At 38.6% G+C, this 25,030-nt stretch overlaps 2 protein-coding genes across 4 annotated transcripts in view; one reads left to right on the top strand and one right to left on the bottom strand.

The window, feature by feature from the left end:
* Positions 1-783: 783 nt before the first annotated feature.
* COQ10B (coenzyme Q10 homolog B (S. cerevisiae)) lies at positions 784-17,860 on the bottom strand. Its single transcript, XM_010860897.1, has 5 exons — positions 17,603-17,860; positions 12,676-12,825; positions 8,874-9,066; positions 4,278-4,379; positions 784-1,860 (listed from the first exon to the last, which is right to left on the bottom strand). The coding sequence occupies exons 1-5, from the start codon at positions 17,722-17,724 to the stop codon at positions 1,693-1,695; spliced, it is 735 nt and encodes a 244-aa protein (XP_010859199.1). The 5' UTR covers positions 17,725-17,860; the 3' UTR covers positions 784-1,692.
* A 247-nt stretch (positions 17,861-18,107) lies between these two features.
* Positions 18,108-25,030, top strand: part of SF3B1 (splicing factor 3b, subunit 1, 155kDa) — a 60,795-nt gene continuing 53,872 nt past the window's right edge. For all 3 annotated transcript variants that reach the window (XR_827132.1, XM_010860898.1, XM_010860900.1), the window contains exon 1: positions 18,108-18,190. The gene's annotated coding sequence lies outside the window, so the exon portion shown is untranslated. The remainder of the gene's footprint in view (positions 18,191-25,030) is intronic.

The following is a 25,030-nucleotide window of genomic DNA, read 5'->3' as shown; positions in this document are numbered from 1 at the left end:
GAACCTCATGGGTCAAAAGGATGGCTAGATCAAGGCAATATTTGTGCATTCCTGGGTTCCCTCACTAAAATACCATCTACGTATTATCATAATACCAGCCAGTTATGTCCAACCACTAAGTTAGATTCTGAACCTAAGAACTGACTTATGGCATTTGTAAGAATAGTAGTAAAGTACAGGTTCTTATTTCCATACACAGAGTAGTACTGTGCCAGGAAAAAAATACCTAGATCTTATCTTTGTCACTTAAAAAGAAAAACAACCAATACTTTTCTCATTTAAAAGGTACACGGTTAAAAAAAAAAAATCTGGCATATGGGATCTTAGTTCCTTGACCAGAGATTGAACCCGTGCTCCCTGCAGTGAAAGCTTACAGTCTTAACTATTGGACCGCCAAGAAAGTCCCAAAAGGTACATAATTATATAAAAACTACTTATGCCCTGGGAAAACACTTCATTTGTAAATGGAAAATTACTTTACCTGTGTGAAGGCACAAACCAAGCTCCATGTGAGTGGACTGTATGAATCCTTCACCATAGTATACCTACCATGTACCAGAGAGCAGCCACTTACAATAGATTAATGCAAATATGCATTCATAGAGGGAACTAACCATGAAGTCCTTGGCTGATCTGAGGAAACAAAGGATGATTAATGCAAAAGGGTTGTTGGGTAAGGGATGAAGGAAGGGAAGGGGATTAATACTGATTAAAGGAAGACTGAATTTTGCCCAGATTTGTTTTTGTTAAAGTATTTTGAGACATTTCAATAACCAAAATAACTGTACAAAAAATAAACAAATTAACTTTATTAAGTTACCACTTCAGTCCTTACGTTGATTTGTTTACAAAAATATCAGTTTGAAATACATTATCGAAAGTGAATACACACAATAAATAGAAAATAAGGATGCATGGTGCTGCAGACATATCAACCAACTTATCTTGATCTACTGCCCACTGCTGTAGACAAAATTTGACACAGATTCAGCATTACTGACACAGCAGTCAAAGTATCAGGGAGAGGGTTGCAAACTATGAGAAAAGTAACTTAAAACTCTGGACCAAAAAAATACTCTCTGGACCACTCACCAAAAAATAAAAAATAATTGTTTATCTGGAAGCTAACCTTAGTATAATACTGAATTATCTACTACTATCCATAGGAACAATTCAAAAATGAGAAAAGTGCCAGGGAACCTTCATTAACAATATTTTTAAGTCAAAGTTTTTACTTTAAATATCTGATGATTACTCAAATATCCTAAGCCACGAGGCAGGCCCTAAGACAATAAGTTATAAATAGTCTGAAATTAATAACTTAAAACGTGATATGGTTAATATAGTACACACTGCATAAGTATCTCAACCAACCTCTTTCAGGTGAGGTAATAATTAAAAGGTTTACATTTACAGTTTCAATTTCTGCTCAAAAGAGTGATATCAGTATTCCAGCAACAGTGATGACATCCTATTATTGTAAATATGCTAATATACATACTACTCTGAATTATACTTGATTGAATTCTATGTACATGTGGTTCCATATTCCAAGTGCAAATTTTCAACAGTATGGGTTTATAATCAAAGCTGGGTTTGACAAATGCTTTCTGACTTCTGAAAGCAAATGATGAAAGCACTTCCTAAAAGTGAATAAACTAGATACAAGTAGGTGACCATTTCCTTTTTTCTTTACGTGTGATGAACTTCATGAAGCATCAATTCCCGAGGTATGTTTGTTTCTGGACCATACAGCTTACACGCTCTTCTTTCAAAGGCAGTTACCATCTGCTTTACAACTTCATCGAAAAACAACGTGGCAAGCTGAGAGTGTAGAAGTGAGCGAAATTCAAAAGAAATCTGTAGGAAAATGTTAATAACTATTTTAGAAAGACCTTTCTTTTACTAAATCTCTACTTAGGGTAATGGTGTTTACACAGTGAAATGAGCTAATTGGCCCAATACCTAAGGCAGAGCAATATGGGCCTCTGTCTAGGTGAGATTTTTAACATCAATGAGAGGGAGACCTATTTACTGCAGTAAGCACAACAGTGGCTGCACAACAAACATAAGTAAAACAAAGTCAATGAATCTCATTTTATGGTAAAGAATCTGATTTTATTAAGTTAAAAAAAAACTGGAAAAAAAGCTTTGCTAAATGAATATCATATTTATCACTTTGACTTCTTATTAGTGTGTCCCTTTAAGAGCTATCTTCTTTCCCAAAATGAAATGGTAGCTCAGCTGGTAAAGAATCCACCGGCAATGAGGGAGACCTGGATTCGATCCCTAGGTTGGGATGATCCCCTGGAGAAGGGAATAGCTACCTACTCTAGTGTTCTTGCCTGGAGAATTCCATGGACAGAGGAGCCTGGCAGGCTACAGTTCGTGCGGTCACAAAGAGTCAGACACGACTTCCCAAAAGGAAGTAAGGGAGGGAAGTGATCCCTCTGATAGGTTATTCCCATAACTTTTGAACTGTGGTGTTGGAGAAGACTCTTCAGAGTCCCCTGGACTGCAAGGAGATCCAACCAGTCCATTCTGAAGGAGATCAGCCCTGGGATTTCTTGGGAAGGAATGATGTTAAAGCTGAAACTCCAGTACTTTGGCCACCTCATGCGAAGAGTTGACTCATTGGAAAAGACTCTGATGCTGGGAGGGATTGGGGGCAGGAGGAGAAGGGGATGACAGAGGATGAGATGGCTGGATGGCATCACTGACTCGATGGACGTGAGTCTCAGTGAACTCCGGGAGTTGGTGATGGACAGAGAGGCCTGGCGTGCTGCGATTCATGGGGTCGCAAAGAGTCGGACACGACTAAGCGACTGAACTGAACTGAACTGAATACCAGAAAGGTGAGGTTAATCCACAAACTAGATGGCAAAGGTGCTTCAATCTTAAAGTAGACAAGGATTTAAATTTCATTTATATCCCCTCAAGACTGAATTCAAAGCAACCAGTTTGAGAAATAATGCCTTAAGGATGAAATATCTACTTTTAAAAGTTTTAATTTTAAAATAATTTTGCTTATTAAAAAGTTGCAATAATACTACTAAGATTTCTCATATGCCCACCACCCAGATTTCAGGTTTTATATAACCACAGTGCAATTATAACCAGGAGATTAACAGACAGAGTTAATATTACTAGATAATAATGCTATTATCTACTCTACTGAGGTTTCATTCAAATTTCCCCAAGTGTTCCATTACTGTTCAGTAATTTTTATGAAAAAATTATGAAATGAAAATGAAAGCAACCTAAGAGCTGAGACCAGCATACAGTAATTTACTCAAAATTATAATCATATTTTAAAATGTAAGCCTGAGCTGTAAATACAGGAATCAACTCATATAAATAAATAAAAAGCCACACAAGTGACTTTAAGTTTTCTATAGCTAAGGTGATATGAACAAGAAAATATCAATACCATAGTATTAAATTTAAAAATATATTTTTCTTTTGAATTTTATTTCTGCAATTCATAAGACGCAGATCAATGTACAGATTTCATTTGGTGTTACACTGTTATTAAGCTGGTAGTAAGCAAGACATGTGTCTTATAATCTATGGACTTGTAAAAATTAGAAAATAGAGAAGGCATTCAAGGTTTCCGGAAAGAGAGAAAAAGAGAAAAGGTCACTCGTATTCTTTCCTTTTTTTTGGCTGTGCCATGCGGCATGAGGGATCTTAGTCCCCAGCCTGGGACGGAACCAGTGTCCCCTGCAGTGGAAGTGTAGACTCCTAACCACTGGACTGCCAGGGAATTTCCCCTAGTATTCTGTCTTATAAAATTAGTGCCAAAAAAAAAAAAAAAATCAGTGCAGAAAAAGATGAATATTCAATACTCAGAAATTTGAGATTAAAAAAAAAGTCTTATAGTAATTGCTATGCATAAGTGTATGTGTGTGTGTGTGTGTGTACGTGCGCATGCATGCGAGCACGCTCAGTTGCTCAGTTGTGTCCAACTCTTTCCATCCCCATGGACTGGGGCCCACCAGGCTCCTCTGTCCATGGGATTTTCCAGTCAAGAACACTGGAGTGAACTGCCATTTCCTACTCCAGGGGATCTTCCTGACCCAGGGATTGAACCTGAATCTCCGGCGTCTCCTGCATTGGCAGGCGGATTCTTTACCACTGAGCCACCTGGGAAGCCCAGTTGCTATGCATGCAGTTTACTAATTATAGCATCTGGATTCTAATAAAAATGAATTACTCCTTCTTTACCAACTTTATTTGATATTTGGAACAAATAAAGAGCTTTATGAGAGACTTACTGAAAAATCCAAAGTACAAGTTCTTGGGTAGCCAGGAAGACCTGGGCTAAAACGCCAAACAGTCTCCAAATGATTGAAGAGCTTCCCATCAGTACAGGATGCCTAGAACAAAATGAAACGAAACAAAACAAAAAACAGTAAAATACCAGTTGGATTGTCCAGAATCTATAATTGAGGATGCTTTCGTTGAAAGTAAATATTTTTATAGATTAGACCACAGGTGACAAAAAGATCTCTTAGCTTGGTTCTAGGAAGAGATCTCTTGCTGACATAAGCCATTTTCCTTTCTCCTGGGAGTCCCAAGATTACTACTAGTTCTCTCTTCCACTGCTGTCACCCACTGTGCTACTTCAAGTTCTCCCCCTACAACAGAACAGGGAGTTACTATCTGGAAGTTTATTTCCAGCTCTGCCACTTATTAGTGATCCTGAACAAGTTAATTCCCTGTATTTCCTTAACCTGTAAAATGAGCATAATGCCTATTTTTTACCATCACTATGAGATGGCTAAATTTAATACTTGTAAGGAACCTGGCATAGATCCCTACAACAATTCTGTAATTCTTGCCTGCCCAAAGATCTTCCTTATCAATCACATTTACTCTTTCTCTAACTCACTATTCTTTATCTCTAGGGCCCTCTGTGGTTCCAGTTTTCTTGTTAAGTCTAGTCCTGACTCATTGCTTTCTGGCCTCTCATCTCTTCAGTGCTCATTATTTCACATACGTGTGTACACTGAAACATAATACACAGTGATACTATGTGCAGTGCAATCTGACATGTCCCATTCTCTAGCATTAAAAAATGCCAGTTGAGACCCATCCAAGAGTTGCCTTCCACAGTGTGAAAAACAGTGGCCAGGACCACAGTTACTAAAACACTGTCAGAACTGGTTATGACCTTGAATGAAGTTCCACTTCTTTATTTACTATCCTAAGATGCCATCTGGGCCTTATTGTACTAGTAGACAATTGACCTCAAGAATATATATGCTATGTTCCCTCAAAAGCAGGCTATTTTTTAACTCTTGTTTCAAAGTCTTGGGCTTCCCAGGTGGCTCAGCTAGTAAAGAATCTGCCTGCAATGAGGGAGACCTGGGTTCGATCCCTGCGTTGGGAAGACCCCCTGGAGAAGGCAAAGGCTACCCATTCCGGTATTCTGGCCTAGAGAATTCCACAGACTATATAGTCCATAGGTTTGCAAAGAGTTGGACACGACTGAGCGACTTTTACTTTCACTACTGTAGAATCTTTATAAACTGCACCCATACTAAAAAGCATTTTAAAAGAAATGCTCCATTCACATTTATAAAAAAAATTTTAATTTTTAATATGGAAACCAGTGAAAGTTTTTTATTTAGACACAAAAAATAACAGTCATTAAAGTAAAAAAATCTCTTCAAGGCTTCTTGCCTTCTGAAATGGTCCACAATCTGTGAAGTTTCTTCTAAATAAATCTAGTTCGTATTTTAAAAAAAAAATTTTTTCCCCAAAGCGTTTGGCTTTATACTTGGTTCAATAATGAACACCTAATTTTTAAAACCATCAAAAATCTATAATAAAATATTATTTCAGTTATCCAACTTTATTTCCTTTTTTTTTTGGCTGTGCCTTGTGGCTTGTAGTATCTTTTGTCCCCCGATCAGGGATCAAACCTGTGCTCCCTGCAGTGGAAAAGTGGGGTTTCAACACTGGACCACCAGGGATGACCCTTTTTTTTTTTAACTGGAGGATAATTGCTTTACAGTAATGTGTTGGCTTCTGCCATACAACAATGTGAATGAGCCATAAGTATACATATATCCTCTCCCTCTGGAACTTCTCCCCAATTCCCCACCCCTCTAGGTGGTCACAGAGTACCACAATGAGCTCCCCAAAATATGAATGGTTCATGAATTTGCATTCATCTTTGTGCAGGGATCACACCAATCTTCTTTATATTGTTCCAATTTTAGTATATTTGCTGCTGAAGCAAGCACTCTATTTACTTTTATGTCTAATTTTTTACAACTTTACATCCTTCTTTACAATCATGTATGAAGCTTATAAGAAATTTAATAGTAAGGGAGAAACAGCTGTTGGGAATAATCATTACCATATAGCACCTTTCTCTGACTATTTTGGCAGTGCTTATACTTGTATCAATAACCTACCCCAAGGACCCACAGATTTTTACTGGTATGTTTTGATAGGGACAATACTGCCAATGATCTCATTCCTAACAGAGATACTGAACACAGCAAGTAGGCTTCTGGCCATGACAGACAGATGAATCTACATGATTTATGTAGAATCACTCACATGTCAAGTCACAGGCACATTTGGGGCAGCTAATAAAAAATATCACATAGCTTTTGTTGCTTTCTTGGTTCTAATTTTTATTGTATGTCACATATGTGCATTAGGTATTAAGATCTAGACTCTGAGCCCAGGGAAAATTTAAAACTGAACACACCTGTTTTATTCTCAAATATGTCTTTAAATATTAGCACATTAAGTGAGGCAGCTTATTTTAATGGAAAAATAATTTGGGAATCAGACACACACAGTATGAATTTGTGTGTACCTTGGGTCTCCAGAACAACCCAAATGCTGCCTAATCTTTAGGTCATGCTAACATGCTAAGTTGCTTCAGTCACGTCCAACTCTTTGCGACCTCACAGACTGTAGCCTGCCAGGCTCCTCTGTCCATGGGATTCTCTAGGCAAAAATAATGGAGATGGTTGCCATTTCCTCCTCCAGGGGATCTTCCTGACCCAGGAACTGAACCCCAGTCTCTTATGTCTCCTGCATTGGCAGGTGGGTTCTTTACCACTAGTGCCACCTGGGAAGCCCTTAAATAATAAATTAGCACATTAAGTGAGGCAGCTTATTTTAATGGAAAAATAATTTTGGAATCAGACATACACAGTATAAATTTATGTGGGCTCTTAATTTCTCTAAGTCTCCCAAAATTAAGATAGTAATATATAATACATACTATTACAATTAAAAAAAAAGTTTCCTGCCTCCTTGGCAGTGCTGAAGGTTACTGAAATTACTATGAACATCTGGATATACAGGAACACAGGAACACAGCAGTGAGAACTTCATAAACAAAAGCCCTCATGACTGAGGATTCAGAGATGAAAAAGAAGATCTCCCATTCCCTTAAGTAGCTCGATTCTGTCAAGCAGAAATCCAAAGGAAGAAAGAAGTTATACTAAAGAGTGGTAAGAGAAATAAATAAAGCACATGCAAAGCCTAGAGGAATCACCGAGGTAGAACAGACTAGCCATATGAAAGGAAAGGGAAAAAGCAGGCTGGGAGTTGAAGGATTAACAGGCAAAGAATCAAGTTCATTACAGATAGAAGAGGGAACAATATGCAAAGACACAGGGCCGTGGAATAAGTACTATACAGTACATTCATGGAGTCAGGGAAAGGAAGAAAGCCGGGGGAGAAAATAATATGGTTTTAGAGTTCTTTAGTTAGATGCAGGATATGTTAAGATCGAAGTTATAAGAATCTGAATGGTAAGAGATTGAGGTCAGGGGACTCAATTGTAAGATTTATAGAGATATTCGCTGTTGTCAGACTACAGAGTCTTGGCTGTGTAACCCTGGGCAAGCTATCTAACTCTTCTAAGGCTTAGCATACTCAACTATAGATGATGGAAGATAATAAAATTTGCATCTCAAAGGGCTGTTGTGAAGATTAAACAATTCAAGTAAAGCACTACAGAGCTTAATACATTAGCTATTATAAGAGAGGCAGTGCACTATAGTAGGTAAAAACTCCAAAACTATGAGGCAAACAGGGGGGTATGGGGCAGACTTTCAAGTGGAGTTGACATTTTGACAGTGGGACTAGGGTGGACTCCAATGTCTTAGCTTCACTGGACAGTATATTCTTTCTGGTATGACAGCTGCATGTCCTCAATGACTGACAAAGAGGTGAAAAAGGCACTTAGCTCTGGCCAATAACCAAGAAATGATACCACCACTAAATCAAGCGGGCACAAAACACAACTCAAGCTTTCAAAGTGTGTTCACTGCACTTTAGGAAGTCAAAATAAATGGTAATGTAACTCTGGAATTCTCCTTTTTCATGTGTTGAAGTCTGAGTACCTTTTCTATATATGTACCCTTCTCTGAGAAGGGTAAGATGATTAATATAATGCATGCAACAGTACCTGGCATTTCAGTACCTGGTACATGGCAGGATGACTTCAACAATGTTTATATTCTCCACATTTATATCTTTTCTATCTTTCTTCATCCTCTCACCACTTTCCCTGCCTTAACTTAAAAAAAAAAGCACAAGTATCAATATTAAATTAAAACATTTCTCACTTGTGTGGCTGAATCTTTCCTAGGGGTCAGCAGTTCTCAACAGAAGGACAAAAGAAAAAGCTTCTCATTTCCATGTTCTAGTTAAATTTCTATTTGGAAAGAATAATGCTAATATTGTATAAAATAACACAACTTAAGTGATATAACAGTTTGTTTTTCCCTCCTCCTATTAGTTTAGGGAAATCTTCTTAAGCTATTATACATTAATCCATTTAATATATCACTAGTTGAGGAATATTTAAAAACAAAAAACAAAACCGTTACCTTCACCAAATGTGGTTTCACCAAGGTTACTACTGATGTATAGCGCTCCAATACAGGTGGAAACCCAATTTCTAATCGTGTTTTGCAGTATCCAGATCTCCTTGATATTATATCTGATTTTTTACACCAAGGAACAAAATGCTTGTAATCCTCCATTCCAGATACCACATCATACATTTCCTGCATAGAATAACTTAAAAAAAAAAAGGAAAGGTGTTAACAGCACCTATTTATACAGTACATATACACTTTAAATCAGCGGTCCCCAACCTTCTTGGCATCAGGGGCTAGTTTTGTAAAAGACAATTTTTCCATGGAATGGGGAAGAGAGGATGATTTCAGGATGACTCAAGTACATAACATTTATTGGACACTTTATTGCTATTATTATTACATCAGCTCCACCTCAAATCATCAGGTATTAGACCCCAGAGGTTGGGGACCCCTGCTTTAAACTGAATAAATAATAAAACTTACTGTGTATGAGGCAAGAAGTTATTTGGCACACACATTAATACTGCTTTATAATAAATGGCTGATGAATTATGGTACATTCATACTGTGGAACTCATCAGTTACCTAAAAGGATTAAGATCAAATGTACAGTTCACCCTTGAACAACACAGGTTTGCCCTGTGTGGGTCTACTTACATAAGAATTTTTTTGATAAATATAGTACTTGTATTTTTGTTTTACAAATTTTTAAATTAAATGTGGGGGAAAGTTTGTGTTCAATTAGAAATCACAATATGTGGAATCAAATAAACTAAGGTTTGAGTCTTGATTTTATACAAACTATTCAGCCTTTGGATAAATCATTTATCAATTCCTTGTTCTGAAACAGAAATAGCAGTATGACTTTTTTTTTTTTTTTTTACTGTGTGGGGGTCTGCACTCCCAAACCCCCCATCTTTCAAGGGTCAACCATATACTTTAGAGCAAAGAGGTTTAAAATATATTGCTACATGAAAAAAGGCACAAATATCAAGTGTTTAATGATCGAGGAAATATACTATACACTTATAATATTTCTTTTTCTTTTTTTACAATATTTCTTAAATAAAATTGTATATATCTTGTCTGCTTTATATACAATTTATTTTCCATTTGAGAAATGGATATGAGTATATACTGTAATTCCTCAATTTTAAACATTTGATATTTGCTTTTTCTGAAAATAATTATGTTAATAGACTGTCTGTAATGAAAATATATTTTAAAAGTACTAAAAGGATATAAATTAAACAATTACCAGTTGTTAATTCAGGAAAAAAAGAGTAGGATTAAAAAACAGACTAACTCTTTAATATATATATTTCTATTTTTTCAGTTTTTGTGTCTTTTTTAAATTCTTTTTCTCTATTTTTTTCTTTTTTTCTTTTCATTCTAGTATATATACTTATAAATTGTTAAGTGTTTATACAAGTATGCAAACATTTTGTAATTAAGAAAAAATATCAATTCTATAATACAAAAAAGGCAAATTTCTCACTCTTTCTGAGCCAGCATAACACCCTGCCAACCCAAACTTCACCAAGAACATAAAAAAATCTACAAACCCTTATTACCTGTGAGTACTGAAGCAAAACTTTTAGGTAAAATACCAGCAAATATAATCCCAATAATATATTAAAAAAATAAAACAATCAAATACAACTCATTTAAAGATGTATGGATGAACCATCCATAGTACATACAACCAACCATACAGAGTATGGATGGTTCAGTACTAAGAATTATTATAACCATATTATTTAGCCAAAACAAAATCATTGTATGATTCCCTTCACAGATAGTAAAATATAAGAAACATTACTATTAGCATTAGAAAGAAACCAATGATGCCATCATTACAGTCATTTGACATTGTTCTAAATGGTCAAAGAAATTAAATCAGAGCATGAAATATCGGCACACGTGTGGAAAAGAATTAGGCAAAATTATAAACTGGCAGGTGATATGACTATCAAATCAAAAATCAATCAATCAAGAATTCAGTTAGGTAGCCTGTTAAGAAATATATAAAAGTTAATACTGTCTCTATACTAACAAGTAGAAAATAGTCACATACAAACGCAAAATACCTAGAAATAAGTTCAACAAAGACACATCAGGGTTTAAATGAAAACAAACAAACAAACAAAAAACCACATGGTGGATACATATAAAGACAACTGAACGATGAAAACCAGACATGTATTATTCTTGGTTATAAAGAGTCAACACTGCTAAAATAGAATTCATCTCAAAATGATGCAGTAAAGAACCACATTCTAAATTTCAAAAGGGTATGTTTGGAATATGACAGAATGAGTGTTTATATATATTTAAATGAATCTTTATGATCATGAAATGAGGCCCACAGAGAAAAGAATAAATAAACCTAATCTATTCTCCCCATGTTCTCAGACACTTGGAAATAAATGCCAATATAAATCCCATGAAGATGTATGAGACCCGATAGCCTGGAAGCTATTTGCATAAAAACAGTCTATTATGTTCAAATATCAATTCTAAAACATAGTAGTTTCATATGACCCTGACTAGGTTGCTTAACCTCTCAGTTTTCTTCATCCGTAATTGAAAAATACTTCTACAGAGTTACTTTAAGGGTTAAAGGAAATAGTTTTGGCATAATGCACAATGCTTACTAAGCACTTCATAAATGGTAGCTATTACATGTTTACATCAAACAATATATGGGGGAAGGTGATCATTAGATAAGACCAATTTGTAATAAAAAGAATTTTGGCACGAGAAAGAATAAGGAAGCAAGAAAGAATAAATAAATATGGTGGGAAAAATAAGCTTTGGAGTCATGACACAACATAATTTCTCAGCTTCAGTTTCTTCATCTTTACAATGGGAAAATACCTAGATCACATGATTACTGTGAGAATTAAATGAAACAATATAGAGCACCCAGCAGGCCTCTCAAATGACAAGTTCACAGTAAAAGAGAGATATCATCAGTAATTCAAAAGTAAAGCATACCAGTTCACTATTTGATTTCTCATCTTTTTGTTGCCATTTCTGTTTTTAAGACACCAGCTGGGGCAAAGATGTCTACCTATCCAAGTATTAAGGCTTGCTTTACATGGCATTCTTGCTGGCCACCAGTAGGCTACAAATTAAACAGCTGTCACATGACTACTTCTTGCCAATAATATCTGAGAGTAAGCACTATGTGTCACTTCCAGGACCAATATGATTAAGCATCAGGTGCTTCTTTTTAAGAGATCCTGAAGACCAAGGAATTACAAAAGTACCAAGGTGGATGGAGCCTGGGTTCTTGCCTGACTCTGTAAACAGTTTTACTGGAACACAACCATTCCCACTGTTAGTTCTGGGCTACGCTGACCATGTTGAAGAGTTGCAACAGAGACAGTATGGCCCACAAACCTATTTACCAACTGGCCCTTTACAGAAAAAGTTTGCCAACCTCTGCTCTGGATGGTAGGGGCCTCTTAGCATGTTTATATATACTTACCTATGTATGTGTGTAGGTGAGGGAGCTATACAAACATATTTGGCCCAACATATTAGTAATGATGCCACTATAAAAAAGAACAGTGTACAAAAATGCAGGACATAAACAGTTTATTTTCTTTAAATGTCAAGATTTAAATCTATCCTATAAGTTACCATATGATTATATTCATTCAACCAGTATTTATAAAATAGCAAGGGTGAGAAAATCAGAGCTTGGTCTGTAAGAAACGAATCTAGAAAAAAAGAGGCACAATATTCTAAAGAACATTGTGAACATGCTCTTTTAATAGATCTATTACTATATACAAACCCTATAATTCTCCTTTCTGAATATTCTTTTCTTTTGTTTATTAATGGTGCAGCAATTCTGAAGAAGGTTCTTGCGTGTATCTTCTTAGGAAAAACTGAGGTATGTAGTGGAAGAGTTCTGCTCATCAGTATACCACAGGAAGCCAAATAACTAAAAAGACAGAAATTACCTGATTGAGTAACATTGACAATTAAGAAGAAACAAATTAGAGACCGTTAAATAACAATCATACTTCAGGTGTTTGCAACCTTAGAATATTTCCAAAAAAATTACACATGCAAAAAATAAGCTTCTTGAGCACCATAAAGAAAACTAAAAATACCAGCTTACAGTTAGGGTTAGAGCCTTCAGACACAAAAGGTATCTCTCAGAGTTGGCTTTTAGTTTGCAGTCATGTGTTAACAACATATTCCTGCCCTAGGATGGGAGAATATTCATTGTCCAATTTTTAACTCATCTACCCACCTTGTTTTCCCAGCTGCATCCACAGGGGTTTCCTTAATTCTTGATCTACTCCATGAGATCTGAAATTAGGTCCCTCTCTCCACTGGATATGTGGCAGGCCTGTCAGATCTATTGCTCAATTATCTTTTACCTTCCAATCTCCATTCCCATGTGTATATGTAGAAACATATGTCAAGGTAATTAGAATGTTAACTGTTTAGGGTACTTCATAATACAGATGCCTGATATGCTCTTGTTCAGCTATATATTTTTAGCCTTTACACCAGTAAGATTATTGCATAACTATTATACACTACTATTTGTGCATTAGTTCACATATTTATTGAGCTGCTATTCTGCGCCAGGCACTAGGGACATAATGGTGAATAAAACAAAAAGATTACATTCTAGTTGAGGATTAAATAAGCCACTAAAATAGAAATGGGTGTAAGGACATGTAATTAGGACCTTCTTCAGATAGGGTAATCCAGGAAGTCCTCCGAGGTTGTATTTCAGCTGAGACATAATGGATAAGGAGGAGTTATTCCAGCTGAGCTATTTCAAATCCTAAAAGATGATCCTGTTAAAGTGGTATACTCAATATGCCAGCAAATTTGGAAAACTCAGTAGTTGCCACAGGACTGGAAAAGGTCAGTTTTCATCCCAATTCTAAAGAAGGGAAATGTCAAAGAACATTCAAACTACTGCACAGTTGCACTCATTTCACATGCTAGCAAAGTAATGCTCAAAATTCTTCAAGTTAGGCTTCAACAGAATGTGAATTGAGAACTTCTGGATGTATAAGATGGATTTAGAAAAGGCAGAAGAACAAGAGATCAAATTGCCAACATCTGGTGGATCATAGAAAAAGCTAGAGAATTCCAGAAAAACATCTGCTTCATTGACTATGCTAAAACCTTTGGCTGTGTAGGTTAACAACAAAGTATGCAAAATTCTTAAAGAGATGGGAATACCTGACCACCTTATCTGCCTCCTGAGAAACCCGTATGCAGGTCAAGAAGCAATAGTTAGAACCAGACATGGAACAATAGACTGGTTCCAAATTGGGAAAAGAGTACGTCAAGGCTGTATATTGTCACCCTGCTTATTTAACTTATATGCAGAGTACATCATGCAAAATGCCGGGCTGGATGCAGCATAAGCTGGAATCAAGATTGCCCGGAGAAACGTCAATAACGTCAGATATGCAGATGATATCACCCTTATGGCAGAAAGAGAAGAGGAACTAAAGAGCCTCTTGATGAAGGTAAAAAAGAAGAGTGAAAACTCTGGCTTAAAACTCAACATTCAAAAAACTAAGATCATGGTATGTGGTCCCATCATTTCATGGCAAATAGATGGGGAAGCAATGGAAACAGTGACAGACTTTATTTTCTTGGGCTCAAAAATCACTGTGGGTGATGACTGCAACCATGAAATTAAAAGACACTTGCTCCTTGGAAGAAAAACTATGACAAACCTACACAGTGTATTAAAAAGCAGAGATATTACTTTGCCTACAAAGGCATGTATAGTCAAAGCTATGGTTTTTGTAGTCATGTACAGATGTGAGAGCTGGAAAATAAAAAAGGCTGAGCACCAAAGAATTGATGCTTTTGAACTGTGGTGCTGGAGAAGACTCTTGAAAGTACATTGGACTGCAAGGAAATCAAACTGGTCAATACTAAAGGAAATCAACCCTGAATATTCATTGGAAGGAGTGATGCTGAAGCTGAAGCTCCAATACTTTGGCCACCTGATGCGAAGAGCCAACTCACTGGAAAAAACCCTGATGCTGGGAAAGATTGAAGGCAGGAGGAAGAAGAGGATGACAGAGAATGAGATGGTTGGATGGCATCACTGACTCAATGGACATGAGTTTGAGCAAATTCTGGGAGATGGTAAAGGACAGGGAACCCGGGCGTGCTGCAGCCCATGGGGTTGCAAAGAGTCAGACCCCACTGAGCAACTAAACAGCAGCAGCCACGTAAAGGGTGAAATAGGTATGTATGTACATAATGTGTGTGTACACATATATAAGATCTCTCTCTCATACACACATATGTGTGTGTCTGTACATGGGAGGAGGAGAGGTGGATACAAACCATTCCAAGTAGTAGGGAAAGAGCCTGGCAGCATCCAGACTCTCAAAAAGATTAACAGTGCAGCAGCAGTATAGCAAGCCAGGGCAAGAGCACAATGAAATAATTGTTAGCGAGAGAGGCTGGAGCTGGATTATGCTGGGGACTACTGGTCAGTATAAAGCAATTTGGGATTTATTCTCAATGAGATGCTCTTAAACTGTTCCACCTAAGAGAATAATATTTCATTAAATCAAGTCTTCAAGTTATTTTTTTTAAGAGAGAAGGGAGTGGCCTGGTGAAATCTCATGTTATATATAACATTTGATTCATATAAAATATGATTTATGTATGAATAAAACTTCTTTAAGGACACTGACATCCCATAGTGTGGCTGGAAGAGAAAATTGAGTTAAAGAATGATTGAAGAAATTGGGGCTATTCAGTAAGAAGATCAGGGGTGGACTGTAAGGAGATCAAACCAGTCAATCCTAAAGGAAATAAACCCTGAATATTCGCTGGAAGGACTGATGCTAAAGCTGAAACTCCAGTGCTTTGGCCACCTGATGTGAAGAGTCCACTTATCAGAAGAGACCCTGATGCTGGGAAGGATTGATGGCAAAAAGAGAAGAGGGCAGCAGAGGATGAGATGGTTAAATAGCATCACTGCCTCAATGGACATGAGTCTGAGCAAAGTTCAGGAGACAGTGGAGGACAGAGGAGCCTGGCATGCTACAGTTCATGAAGTCGCCAAGAGTTGGACATGACTTAAGAGACAGAACAGCAATAACAAAACAAAACAGAATGAGAGAGAATGCAATAGTGAACTAGAGATGGAAGTAAGATGTAACAGATGCTATGTGGGTGGAGGAAAAATGACCAAGTGACAGTCCATGGGGGTCACAAACAGTCGGACACGACTGAGCACAATAGGAGTTTTCTGATCAGTTTGTCTATTATGGTTACAATGTCCTGGACAGCACATCCATCTTCATACTTTATCAAGAATAGTATGTCTTCAGCTACAATATGAGAACCTTACAGTCATACACATGTTTAAACCATGGAATGAAAACTGAACAAAAGAAGGACAGTTTTTTGGTCCCTAAACTTCCAGTACTACATCCTAAATACTGTATTATAATAAAGGCCAGAATCAGCCTTGCAATGAATTCATAAATTATCTCCCTTTTCATTATCATAAACAGTAAATAGACTGAAATTTAAACCTTAATTTGATCACTAAAGCAATTTTTTCCTCAAAAGTAACAGCCAGCCTTTTATAAGAGCAATACAAGCAGTAAAGTATGATAAAGTGTTCTGCTTGGAACTTTTTAAAGCTATTTCCTAAAGCAAGAGTGAAGGATGTGAGATGATTTTATTTCAGTTTCGACCAAAAAATGTCTAAAAGGATTTAGAGTTAATTGAGTTGTTGATATTTTAAAAAATTCATTGACTCTAAATGTCCTGGAAGGAGCTCAAGCAGATTTGTGTTTTCTCCCTTCATCCCGTACAGATTACTTTCGAATTAATTTTAAAAGTTAACTTTAATTTTCGAACATAGAATATAAATGTTAAGAATTTAAAAAAAATTTCGAGCATAATTTATTGACGTGTCATTAATAAAAGGAAACTGGTGGGAATATGGAAAATTTCATGTCTCCTCTTCCATTACCTACCAAAAAAGAACCTGGAAAATCGAAGGCAGACTCTTGAGTCAAGGTTACAGGACTGCTAACTTAAAATAGGAGGGAAAAAAAAAAATCCAAGTCCCCTGCTTCGGCTTCGGTTTAGTTTAGCTAGCACCAAAGTGGGAGCGGGGGTGGGCAAAGACCGCTACCAGAAGCTGGGGAAAGCACCTTTGGCCATCGTACACCCTGAAGGAACAAAAGGGGACTCACTGACAGGCCACAAACTCCCACAACCATCAGCCGCTGTAAGCCGTAGGGGAGGAGACCGGAAGAGCCCAAAGGCACCTCCCCGCCCCATCAAGTGGCTTTATCAGCTGCTTCCAAGTCGCCGAGCGGAAGGATTCACCGCCTCTCACGAGGGCTGGGAACCATGAACACAAGACGGAGCGGCCTGAACAGGCTGGCGACCCTCCGGCCAAGGGGGCGGAAAGAGAGGGCCTGAGTCCGTCACTCGCCGAAGGCAGTAGTAGGCCCTTTGTCTACATATACGTGGAAACGCATCCGATCCGCCTAAAGTGAAATCGCTCAGTCGTGTCCGACTCTTTGCGACCCCCATGGACTGTAGCCTACGGGGCTCCTCTGTCCATGGGATTTTCCGGACAAAGGTACTGGAGTGGGTTGCCTCACCGCAAATGTCCCGGGTCCCCTTGCTCAACAGGCCGTACGGAGGGAGAAATTACCCTCGCTGCGGCGCCCCGCGTTGTTCATTACCTGACGTTCCTCGCAGGCACCTGCGCCGGAGCCGGGGCTCTGGCGGCTGCCGCCGACTTCGGACAGCATCCCGAGACCACCTTTTTCAGGGCTCTTTGACCTATCCGAGCTGCCATGATCATCCTACTGAAGCCGGTCGCCAGTAAACCCGGATCAGGCCCACGGCACCGCCCTCCTCCGGCGGCCGGGCCACCAGGCGCCGCCGCCCTCCAGCCAATCAGCGGGCCCCCTGAGCGGTCAGACACGCCCCATTTTCCTCTCTCTGATTACGCAAAGCTGACGCACACACTCACTGCCACAGAGCCCACTGTAAACGGGCTACGTCATCCAGCGGGCCAATCAGAGGGACCGCAGAGCCGGGTGGACGAATCCCTCTAGGCCGGCGGGTGTTCAGTTCCCGCCGCGCTCTGACGTAAGAATTACCGTGACCGCTCACCCCTGCTCCAGCTCAGGAACTGTTCCTCGATCCACCAACCGCCGTGGTTGTCTTGAGGCTGCTTCCGGTCGCGAGGCCAGCCACGTGAGCCCAGCGCAGGGGCGGGAGGAAGCCCGAGGTTCTGAGTATCGATTATGTAACTGTACGAACCGGTGAGTGCTGGGCTGGACCTGCCACCCCTGCCGTCTGCGAAGTGTGGCGTCAGTCTTGCTGTTAATGAATGTACCTGCTGTCTTTACCCCGTGAGGTTGTTATGAGGGCAATATAATAAGGTTATGGCCTTAGAGAAGAGACTCGGTTCTGTTTGCCTTCTTTCTGTGTGGCCAACATTTTAACGGGTGTTCATGTATGGTTTGGGTTTCCCTCAGCCCAAATTTTGCTTCCATTCGGATTTTGCTTCCTTTCACCCATTTCAGGAATCATTCATCTAGTCTTGACATTTGTTCTCGCTATGTTTGTTCCTAGGTCCTTATTTAACTTTTATATGCCATAGTTTCTTGTGAACTGTAAAGTGAGGATAGCCATACTGTCAATACTTAACTGCACAGTTTTGAGAAAATGTAGCTGACTAAATGAAATAAACATAGTTATTGAGCACTCACTCTCCACTGTTTTAGGTGCTGGATAAATGAACAAAAGCCTACTATCATAGAGGTTCTAATCTAGAGTAGGGGAAATAAATTTTCATTCAATTAATACAGTGTCAGATAATCATATGCTGTAGGAAAAAGTATGAAAAACAGATGGAGAGGGCTAAAGTGGGGTGCTGTTTTATATAAAGTGGTCAGGTGGGCCTCTGAGAAGGTGATAATGAACGGGCTTAAATGAAGTTAGGAGGTGAACTATGTGAATATTTGGGAAGGGAACAGCAAGTGCAAAGGCCTCAGACAGAAACAGTCTTGCCCTGTTTTATGAGAAGCAAGGGCTTTGTATTACAGTCAGTGAGGGTGAGAGTGGTAGAAAATGAGGTCAGAGGTAGTGAGGGCTTTTTCATAGTATCTGGGAGGCCATGGTGCCATCTTTGGATTTTATTCTAAGTGTAAAGGGAAGTCATTTGAGATGACTTGATCTGATTTACATTAACATAAATATTCCAGCTTTTGTGTATCTGTATGATTATTATTTTCTACTCTTGGTTTGTTCATTGAAGCTGTTGTTACTCAGTTGTTCAGTTGTGTCTGACTCTGCGGACACCATGGACTGCAGCATGCCAGGCTTCTGTGTTCTTCACCATCTCCTGGAGCTTGATCAGAGTCATGTCCATTGAGTCAGTGATGCCATCCAACCATTTCATCCTCTGTCATCCCGTCCTCTGTCCCCTTTTCCTCCTGCCTTCAATCTTTCCCAGCATCAGAGTCTTTTCTAATGAGTTGGCTCTTCGCATCAGGATGTCAAAGTATTGGAGTTTCAGCTTCAGCATCAGTCCCTCCAATGAATAGTCAAGGTTGATTTCCTTTAGGATTGACTAGTTTGATCTTGCAATGCAAGGGACTCTCAAGAGTCTTCTCCAATACACACTTCAAAAGCAGCAGTTCTTCGGCACTCAGCCTTCTTTATGGTTCAACCTTCACACCCATACATGACTTCTGGAAAACCATAGCTTTGACTACATGGACCTTTGTTGGCAAAGTAATGTCTCTTCTTTTTAATATGCTGTCTAAGTTGGTCATAACTTTTCTTCCAATGAGCAAGCATCTTTTAATGTCATGGCTGTAGTCATCATCTGCAGTGATCTTGGAGCCCAGGAAAATAAATTCTGTCACTGTTTGCAATGCTTTCCCATCTATTTGCCAAGGAGTAATGGGACCAGATGCCATGATCTTAGTTTTCTTAATATTGAGTTTTAAGCCAGCTTCTTCACTCTCCACTTTCACTTTCATCAAGGGACTCATTAGTTCCTCTTCGCTTTTTGCCCTAAGTGTGGTGTCATCTGCATTGCTGACGTTACTGATATTTCTCCCAGCAATCTTGATTCCAGCTTGTGCTGCATCTAGCCCGGCATTTTGCATGATGTACTCTGCCTGTAAGTTAAATAAGCAGGGTGACAATATTCAGCCTTGACATACACCTTTCCCAATTTGGAACCAGTCTCTTGTTCATGTCTGGTTCTAACTATTGCTTCTTGACCTGCATACAGGTTTCTCAAGAGGCAGATAAGGTGGTCAAGTACTCCCATCTCTTTAAGAATTTTCTACACTTTGTTGTAATCTGCACAAAGGCTTTATCATCAGTGAAGCAGAAGTAGATATCTTTCTGGAATTCTCTAGCTTTTTCTATGATCTACCAGATGTTGGCAATTTGATCTCTGGTTGCTCTGCCTTTTCTAAGTCTAACTTAAACATCTGGGAGTTCTCAGTTCACATACTGTTGAAGCCTAGCTTGGAGAATTTTGAGCATTACTTTGCTAGTATGTGAAATGAGTACAATTGTGTGGTAGTTTGAACATTGTTTGGCATCGCCTTTCTTTGGGATTGAAATGAAAACTGACCTTTTCCAGTCCTGTGGCCACTGCTGAGTTTTCCAAATTTGCTGGCATATTGAGTACAGCACTTTAACTGGATCATCTTAAAAGATGATTTGAAATAGCTCAGCTGGAATTCCATCACCTCTTGCTATTTTTGTTCATAGTGGTGTTTCCTAAGGCCCACTTGACTGTAAACTCCAGGATGTCTGGCTCTAAGTGAGTGATCACACCATTGTGGTTATCTGAGTCATTAATATCTTTTTTGTATAATTCTTCTGTGTATTCTTGCCCCCTCTTAATATCTTCTGCTTCTATTAGGTCTATAACATTTGTGTCCTTTATTGTACCCATCTTTGCATGAAATATTCCCTTAGTATCTCTGATTTTCTTAAAGAGATCTTGTTTTTTGCATTCTGTTGTTTTCCTCTATTTCTTTGCATTGATCACTTTAGTAGGAAGACTTTCTTATCTCCCCTTGCTATTCTTTGGAACTCTGCATTCAAATGGGTGTATCTTTCTTTTTCTCCTTTGCCTTTCACTTCTCTTCTTTTCTCAGCTATTCATTAAGGCCTCCTCAGACAACCATTTTGCCTTTCTTCTTCTTGGGGATGGTCTTGATCCCTGCCTCCTGTACAATGTCACGAATCTCCGTCCATAATTCTTCAGGCACTCTATCAGATCTAATCCCTTGAATCTTTTTGTCACTTCCACTGTATAATTGTAAGGGATTTGATGTAGGTCATATCTGAATGGCCTAGTGGTTTTCCCCACTTTGTTCAATTAAAGTCTGACTTTGGTGATTAGGAGTTCATGATCTGAACCACAGTCAGCTCCCAGTCTTTTTTTTCCTGGCTGTATAGAGTGTCCCCATCTTCAACAGTAAAGAATATAATCAATCTGATTTTAGTATTGACCATCTGTGATGTCCATGTGTAGAGTTGTCTCTTGTGTTGTTGGAAGAGGGTGTTTGCTATGACCAGTGCATTCTCTTGCAAAACTCTGTTAGCCTTTGCCCTGCTTCATTTTGTACTCCAAAGTCAAACTTGCCCATTACTCCAAGTATCTTTTGACTGTCTACTTTTGCATTCCAGTCCCCTCTGATGAAAAGGACATGTTTTTTTTGTGTTAGTTCTAGAAAGTTTTGTAGGTCCTTCCTTGCAGTTACCCCTTACTAGATGCTTTGTGGTGTGAGTTCAGATCCCGAGCTACAGAGTATGTCAAGCAGTTTTCAGTTCAACACAGGATGTAATTGTTGATTGAGGTGGTTCTGTTGCTGCATCCTACACTAGTCTGTGTGCGCACGTGCTAAGTCGTTTCAGTCATGTCCAGTTCTGTGACCCTGTGGGCCATAGCCCACCAGTTTCCTGTATGGGATTCTTCAGGCAAGAATATACTAGATATACTAGGTTGCTGTGCCCCCCTCCAGGGGATCTTCCTGACCCAGGGATCAAACCCACATCTCTTACATTTCCTACATTGGCAGGTGGGTTCTTTACCACTAGAGCTACCTCGAAAGCCCATTGTTAAAACTAAAGTGAAAGTGAAGTCGTTCAGTAGTGTCTGACTCTTGGCGACCCTGTGGACTGTAGCCTACCAGGCTCCTCTGTCCATGGGATTCTTCAGGGAAGGATACTGGAGTGAGTTGCCATTTCCTTCTCCAGGGGATCTTCCTAAATGGCCTATTAAATGTATTTTTCAACATAATACATGATTTACTCATGAATCTAATAGAAGGGTTTCTTTTGTTAAATTCACCAAACATTTTCTCATAGAACTCTTCTCAGACATAAGAAAATATCTACTGAATTGGCTCATTCAATTGAATCATTCTCCTCTGCACTTCTCCCAAGATTTTGTTTAAGGCAAATAAAGGAATCTTTGTGACAGATGACAGTGTATGGTACTCAGCTGACTTCTTAGCAAAGGATAGAGTTATATGTCAGAAGCTTAAAGGTGATAAGAAACTCTGGTTCAGTTTTAGTAGATGATGGTGCTTCCATATATTGTAGGCAAAAAAAAATTTGTTTTGACGATAGGAAAAGATCTGTAGTATATTAAAACTCAGCAGAGATCTGTGGGAAGCAGTAATTCAGAATTCAAACCAACTACGCTGCCAAAAATATATCTGATACACCACCACCTATTACATGTTATCGCCAAAATAATTGAAGATGAATCTGGTCAAGCTTGTGGATATGCCAGTTTAAATGGGGGATAGAAGAACATGTTAAATGATACCCTACAATCTGCCAAATACGGAATATGGGAAATTCTGTAGGACGAATGACCCAATTTCTTCAAATAAATGTCAAATTACGAAGATTGGGGGTAGGGGGGTTGTTGTAGACTTATAAGATTTAAGAGGCATTATTTACATTTTGTTTTGAACAAACCAAATATTAAAGAAACATACAAGACTGGGAAATTCACTGAAATACCTACTTTAGTAAAGATTCATACTGAAGATTAGAGGTAAAATATGTTTGTGCTTTACTTTGAAATGATCCAGTGAGGGTAGAGGAATAGAGTATATAAAACAAAATTGATCATTTGTTGATAATTATTGGACTGGATAAGTGTAATTAGGAATTTGTAATAGTATTGTATCTAGTTTTTCTGGGTGTTTGAAATCTCTGAATATTTCTGTATCTGTACACACACACACACTCACATATACATGTGTATGTTTTTAACTTTTTTTAATTTTTTAACTTTTTGTTTTGTATTGGGGTATAGCTGGTTAACAGACAGTTTTGTGATACTTTCAGGTGAACAATTAAGGGACTTAGCCATACATATACATGTATCCATTCTCCCCTAACCTTCCCTCCCATCCAGGCTGCCACATAATGTTGAGCAGAATTCCATGTGCTATACAGTAAATCCTTGTTGATTATCCATTTTAAATATAGCACAGTGTACAAGCCCACCCCAAACTCCCTAACTATCCTTTCTCCCTTCCTTCCCCTCTTCCCCATAACCATAAGCTCATTCTCAAAGTCTTTGTCTGTTTCTGTTTTGTAAGTAACTTCATTTGTATCATTTCTTTTTAGATTACACATATAAGGGATGCCATACAATGGTATTTCTTCTCTAACTTCACTCAGTATGACAGTCTCTAGGTCCATCCATATTGCTACAAATAGCATTATTTTATTCTTTTTAATAGCTCACTAATATTCCATTGTATATATGTACCACATCTTTATCCATCTTTACAAGTGACATTTTCCTGATTCACTTCTATGTAGAAATATGCTTTGACCTTTTGCTTACTTCAGAACCCTTAATATAGATTGAACAGAACCATAAAGGCTTCAGATAAATAGGCATGGCTATGACTTTGTATTAGTACTATTTTTAAGCAACACTTTGGTCAAAACAAATACAGGATGAATTTTAACCACAGATTAAGACTTTAAAATTTTTAAACATCACTTGTAAATATTTCTTCCCTGAAATAAATAAAACAAGGTTTCAAAGTTAACGTAATCTCATTACTGGGACCTTTTTGATCAGTAGCATAATCTTCCCAGCACTCTCAATGATCTCTTACAGGGATTATCTTTGAGAAAATTTTGGTTGAAAGAACATCTTCCTTGACTAAATCAGAACTGAATTACTGAATGAGAGATTAGTGTAATTATAGGTGTTAGTTTCCAATAAAAATCGACTGTCAAAGGAGATTAACTGGACAGTTTGTCCTTACTGATATGGTTGTGTTAGGAACCAATCAGTTAAATTATACTAGTTATTTTTAACAGGAAATTTAATATAAAGACGTTGTTAAACAGAGATTGGAGAACTTAGGTGATACAATTTCTGACAACATGTGTGAAATGTTGCCAACTACTTGATGCTTTTGAACTGTGATGTTAGAGAAGACTCTTTCGAGTCCCTTGGACTGCAAGGAGATCCAACCAGTCCATCCTAAAGGAAATCAGTCCTGAGTATTCATTGGAAGGACTGATGCAGAAGCTGAAACTCCAGTACTTTGGCCACCTGATGCAAAGAACTGACTCATTTGAAAAGACCCTGATACTGGGAAAGATTGAAGGCAGGAAGAGAAGGGGATGACAGAGGATGAGACGGTTGGATGGCATCACCAACTCAATGGACATAAGTTTGGGTAAGTTCCAGGAGTTGGTGATGGACAGGGAGGCCTGGCGTGCTGCAGTCTAAGGGGTTGCAAAGAGTCAGACATGACTGAGTGACTGAACTGAACTGAGAGAAGCTGAGAATCAGAGATTCAGTGCAGTGTCAGGACTTTTATTGGGGGCTGACCACATGGTCACTTCTGTTCAGTTCAGTTCAGTTCAGTCTCTCCGTCGTGTCCGACTCTTTACAACCCCCTGAATTGCAGCACGCCAGGCCTTCCTGTCCATCACCAACTCCCAGAGTTCACCCAAACTCATGTCCATCGAGACGGTGATGCCATCCAGCCATCTCATCCTCTGTCGTCCCCTTCTCCTCCTGCCCCCAATTCCTCCCAGCATCAGAGTCTTTTACAGTGAGTCAACTCTTCGTA

This window comes from Bison bison, unplaced genomic scaffold (genome assembly GCF_000754665.1).
Source record: "Bison bison bison isolate TAMUID 2011002044 unplaced genomic scaffold, Bison_UMD1.0 scf7180017864471, whole genome shotgun sequence".
Lineage (NCBI taxonomy): Eukaryota > Metazoa > Chordata > Mammalia > Artiodactyla > Bovidae > Bison > Bison bison.
Note: the sequence above shows the minus strand (reverse complement) of the source record. Positions and strands in the feature narration are given on the sequence as shown.

What these genes read in the sequence shown, in the direction of transcription:
- COQ10B (XM_010860897.1), bottom strand. Translation starts at nt 17,724, where the DNA reads ATGATCATGGCAGCTCGGATAGGTCAAAGAGCCCTGAAAAAGGTGGTC. An exon ending in TCAGAAAGGAGAATTATAGG is followed by an intron (nt 9,067 to 12,675) that starts GTTTGTATATAG and finishes TTTTTTTTTAAG; the next exon opens with TTATTCTATGCAGGAAATGT. An exon ending in CTTGTACTTTGGATTTTTCA is followed by an intron (nt 1,861 to 4,277) that starts GTAAGTCTCTCA and finishes ATTTTCCTACAG; the next exon opens with ATTTCTTTTGAATTTCGCTC.